The sequence below is a fragment of the Dermacentor andersoni genome, chromosome 6, assembly GCF_023375885.2.
Source record: "Dermacentor andersoni chromosome 6, qqDerAnde1_hic_scaffold, whole genome shotgun sequence".
NCBI classification, from domain to species: domain Eukaryota; kingdom Metazoa; phylum Arthropoda; class Arachnida; order Ixodida; family Ixodidae; genus Dermacentor; species Dermacentor andersoni.
In genome coordinates, this window is record NC_092819.1 from 65,438,236 (window position 1) to 65,443,323 (window position 5,088).

At 55.7% G+C, this 5,088-nt stretch overlaps 1 protein-coding gene across 1 annotated transcript; it reads left to right on the plus strand.

The window, feature by feature from the left end:
• The first annotated feature begins 637 nt into the window (after nt 1-637).
• LOC126522725 (very long chain fatty acid elongase 1-like) lies at nt 638-1,860 on the plus strand. The gene has a single exon (XM_050171512.3). The coding sequence runs from the start codon at nt 687-689 to the stop codon at nt 1,659-1,661; it is 975 nt and encodes a 324-aa protein (XP_050027469.1). The 5' UTR covers nt 638-686; the 3' UTR covers nt 1,662-1,860.
• Nucleotides 1,861-5,088: the final 3,228 nt, after the last annotated feature.

The window sequence follows — 5,088 nt, forward strand, 5'->3', positions numbered from 1 at the left end:
CAAGAACACTCCTGTATTATAAAGTATCAGTTCATTAGAGGAACATCAGGCGGTCAACATCCCTCCAGAGCCCTCCACTACGCAGCCTCTCAAATCTACAGGTGTTGTATTGGGACGTTGTGAGCTCCGTCAACTGCCCACAGAAATGGAAACGACAAAGAGTAACAGCGGCACGGTGCCCCTCAATAACGCGCACCGAGTCCCGGGATTAGCGTACGTCCCGGCGACGCCGCACTTTACGACGGCAACCAGTTTGACCATTACTAAACCATATGTTTCCGTCGCGCTTTAAACCTCGCAGAGGCCGGTTGTTGCGCATGCTCCTTGTTTGCTACCGCTAATCACGTTCGGTGTACGGGAATCCCCGCGAGCAAACATTACTTGACATATTTTGCCGACAAGACGTGTTTCTGCGCGCACGTCTGCAGATCCTTCGCAGAGCACTCTTTTGCTGGACGGCAGCGTAGCCATCGCGAGGGGATGAGTTTTACTTTTCCACATTAGTGCAGCGCGATTCCTTCCGTTGGCCTCGAGAGGAAGGGGAAGCGATGGAGAGAAAGGGGCAGTGATTCCGAGCCTTCGATAACAGGCGCGCCATCAGGAAGGGGAGAGGGTGAACGCGAGAGAGAACGCAGTGCCCGGCACAAGGCGTTGCATAACGACATTGACCCAGGAAGGGTCTATAAATGGGCGGCTGGCCTAGTTCGGCAAAAAAAGAGGAAAGCCCGGCCTTGGCTGCTTTCTCCGGCGCAAGGTGCATTGACTTCGAAGGGAGAGGGTCCGATCGCTGGCGCACGCTCGCGCCGTATAAGAGGCGCGGGGGGCCCGATCTGGGCCAGTCGAGCATGGCGAACTCCGAGGACCTACCCGCGCAGCACCACTCGCTGTCGTCCATGCTGTTCTCGGGGGGTGACCCCCGGGTGCGGCATTGGCCCCTGATGGGATCACCGGCGGTCATCGTGTCCATCCTGGCCGGTTACCTCTACTTTTCGTTACGCCTCGGGCCGGCGCTCATGAAGAACCGGAGGGCCTTCCCCATCCGGCCTGTGGTGGTGGCCTACAACGTGGTCATGGTGTTGCTCAGCGTCTACTTCTTCTGCCTCACGCTACGGCTCACCTACCTGCGCGACAGGACGCCGTCCCTGCAGCCGTACGACCTCTTCTGCCAGGGCACCGACACGACGGCTAGTGCGGGACCGCTGCTCTACCACGGCTGGTTCTACATGCTCATGAAGGTCGGCGAGCTGCTCGACACGGTGTTCTTCGTGCTGCTCAAGAAGAACAGCCACATCAGCTTCCTGCACCTGCTGCACCACTCGCTCGCGCTGTCCACCGTCTGGATGGACATCAACAACGGCATCACGGGACAGGTGGCCATGTTCCCCATCCTGAACACTGCAGTGCACATGTTCATGTACACCTACTACGGCCTCGCCGCCCTGGGGCCCTCGCTGCGGCCGAACCTATGGTGGAAGAAGTACGTCACCCAGCTGCAGATCATCCAGTTTTTTATGCTCATGGTGCACGGCGGGATTCCCATCTTCTATGACTGCGGCTTTCCGCGCATCATGTCTTACTTCATGGTGCTCGAGACGGCCCTGTTCACGGGACTCTTTTCGGATTTCTACTACCGCAATTACCTGCTACGCAAGGACGAGTAAGCGCGTCGTGGCAGCCCCTGCCCTCAAGGACCTACTGTCGCCGGTGTTACGGTGTGTCGCCGTGTCATGGCGTCTCACTCTCCCCCCGTCCTCTTGTACATAGTTCACCGCGCGCGCGTGCATGTGTCGTGTTCCATGTTCCGGTTTATTTCGTTTATTTTTTAGCCCCATTACAATAAACCAGTGCTTGTACATTTTTCGTCATCGTCGTGGCTGATGGATATTAAGCCACCCGTGCTGTGGTATCGCGTGTGGTCTGCCCAGGCCTCGTCCCTCCAGATACGTCACGGCGGTAAGATCATTATTTCTAGCCATCTGCTGGTATCATCTGTTGGGTTCGACGCGTAATCGGCCAAGGCCGTGTGCTCTCTTGCGCCGCGCTCCTTTTTACCGCCGATAGGAAACGTCGTGCCGCGGTGCGCCCATGTGGCTTCTAGGCCAAGGAGGCTTCCCAACCCGTGCTGCTGCTGCCGCCGCTGCCTTGGGCGTTCCTCGGTTTCCCCTGTCGTTGTCGGACAGCCGGACTCGTCGGTCGCCATACTGGGTCAGGGAGTGGTGTTGTATATCCTGCTTCCCCCGATAGTTTTCTTCGCGCAACGTTTGGGCTGGAGGGGGTAGGCGGTGAACGCGCTGGCAAAAGGGGGGTGGTTGGGGGGGGGGGGGAGAGGCGCGCTTCGCGACAGCGGGTGGGCGCCATATATGCGTACATGGCGCCCACAGTGGTACTGGCGCACGTGTAGGCATCCTGTCCCGTCGGTCGGTGGACAGTCTCCCCGTTGTAGGGCCTCGACATTCCACGCGCAGTCCACCGGCGGCGACCGGAATGCGCCTTTTCCCCCAGCCAGGGGGCCTCCCTTCCTGGTCGTCGGACCAGGTGAAGAAGAGCCCACGGTCAGACACGTCCACGCCGGAGCAGGAAAGGGCGCCCGCAGACTCCGTTCCTCCTCCCAGAAGAGCTGCCCCGAGAATGTTGCCAAATTTATCGCGTCACCCGGCGCGTACACGACCACCCGCCCCTCCCCCCATCTCGGCGCGTTCTCAATCGCGGCAGCAGGAAATCCTGAAATAGAAAGCGAAAGCTGCTTCAGAAAGTAGGCTAGAGAGCCGCCAAGGAGGAAGGAAGGATCGCCGAGGAAGGGAGAGGCCCCCGTTTTTTTCGTTTTTGTCAACGGCGGCGGCGGCAGTGGCGGAAGAGGAGGCTGGGCGCGGGACGATCGAGACCTCGTTCTGCGCTGCGCCGGCGGCGGCCGGACCTCTTCCGACAGCCGCCGGCGAACTTGCAGCGGGAGGCTGCGTCGCATCCCGCACGCTACACCTAGCCGCACCGCTAGCAGCCGGTTCTGGGCGGCGCACTAGGAGCTCGGCGTAACCACGTGCGTACCGCCAACGTTTCCGCGTGACGGCCAGGTTCGCCGAGGTGCACCTCGGGCGGCGCGGCCTGCTTCGGCCTGCTCCAAGCTTTCCCTTCCGGATTCACTCACTGCGGCGATGACCGCGGGCGTTTGCCACCTTGAAGGCCGTACGTCACGAAGACCTTGACCTTTGATCAGAAGAGAAAAAATAAATAAAACGTGCGGAACTTGGATTTCCAGTGCGACATCACGAGGTAATAGGTGTCTCAAGTAAAAAAAAAAAAACGCTACGATTCGAATGGTACGCTGCGGGCGATTATGTAAGTCACGTCAAAATTTCGGGCTGACAGATAAAAGATGGGGAAGGTAATAAAGAAAGAGAGGGTGATGATTTAGCCCCAGAAATATCCTGCGTAAATTGTGCAGGCGCCTGACAGCAGCCTGGCTGTTGCGCAGTAAGACGCACTTCAAGCTGCGTGCGCATGTGCAACGAGGGATCCTCTGCAGATAAATAACACCCAGCTAAAGGCATCTCTCTAATAACTGATGGTGACTGCGGACTGCTCCGTGGATAAAAATCTTGGTAAGGTTTCCCATTGCCAAATAAACAAACTTGGGCAAGGTCTTTACACGCACGGCGCTTGAACGCCGCGCTGTGCATCCTGAACCTGAAGCTGATGAAATTTGTGCTCATCGCGGTTGCGTCAGCGCCGCCTTGTAAAGCCGTGAGAGTGTAACTATTACACGGCCACAAATCGCGCGATCTTATTTGCTTTAGCTTCATTTTTCATTTTCTTACAGCCTGCTCCCAGGGTTTACGTAATAAGACCGTTCGTTCGCGCCACCGAAGTTATGCGAAGTAGGCATGCAAATAGGAGCACAGATGCAAATAAGGTGAAAGAATTGAGAGAAGGTACAGACCGCACAGAAGTTATCTGATGTTATATTAGCACGTAACTGTTGCGCTGGAGCAAAGCGAATCTGCGTGGAGTCTTGGTTCATAGCATGTATGACAGCCTGAACTGGAAAAGTGCCACGAGATAATTACGAAGAGAAGGGTGCATCGTTACCTAAAACATTACTACTTGCTCTTGCGAGGTGTCAGCATTTGCATATTCATTGCGTCATACCTTTCGGGCCTTAGTTTTCTGTTCTCACGCCACTGAGTTTGTACCGAAGAACCGGAAGTTTCGTGAACGTGGCGCGCGAACCGCCTGGAGGGTCGCTATGAAAATTGCGTCATTTTTCTCTGCACATAAAGCAAGTAACGGGTACCCGGTAGAAATAGGAAGCGTGCTACATGTCTCTCGTCAGAGGAGGGTTTGAAATGTACGTTGCATTAAGAGGGGCAGGCACGGGAAGAGCCATCTGTTTTTCATGCGAGCTTCTCAAAAGAACTTGATCCTGTCGCGACCGAATCCCCCGGCAACCAACGTTGTCGATTCTTCTTTCCTGACGGAAAAGCCATATCGCATTGAGGCCTTGCGGCCGGAATGGTGCATGTCGTTCGTACATATAGGTAAGTGTATGTAAGGTAAGTGCTATGTGGTTTCATCAAGTCGCTTGTGACTGACGCTAATCTTGAGGCATCGGTGTCCAGCTTGTTCCGAAGATTAACTAGTATGCGCGCAGCTCCCTTCTTGGCGGAGCTCGAACGCGTTCGCAAGCGACCTGCACTTACATAGGTTGCGGAAGCGGATCGTCTGATTTCCATCGGAGCTCAACAGGATGGTGTCAGCGCAGAGTTCGCTACCGTGGAGGAAAAAAGAAAGGAATATGGGCCGATCCCAGAGATTGTGCCGTCTAAAAGGCGAGTCAACGGGACACCGAAGGAAGACAAGGTCTCTCTGGGCGCATTAGTGCATCGTGTGGTTCGTTGTTAAGACTGAACTACCTTCGGGAAATACCTACATTTTTAGACTGCACTATCTCCTTAATCGGGCCACATATTTTGTTGAGTAAAGCCGCACTTCCGGTCCCGGTTTTAGGTGCGCGCACTTTGAGCGAGTGCACCTGGGTGTTGCTTCGGCATTCTATTTTTTTTTTGCATTTCGTACACACCTCTACGCTAACTT

Bases quoted from the DNA above. Each gene is read 5' to 3' on its own strand.
- LOC126522725 (XM_050171512.3), top strand. From the start codon at position 687: ATGGGCGGCTGGCCTAGTTCGGCAAAAAAAGAGGAAAGCCCGGCCTTG.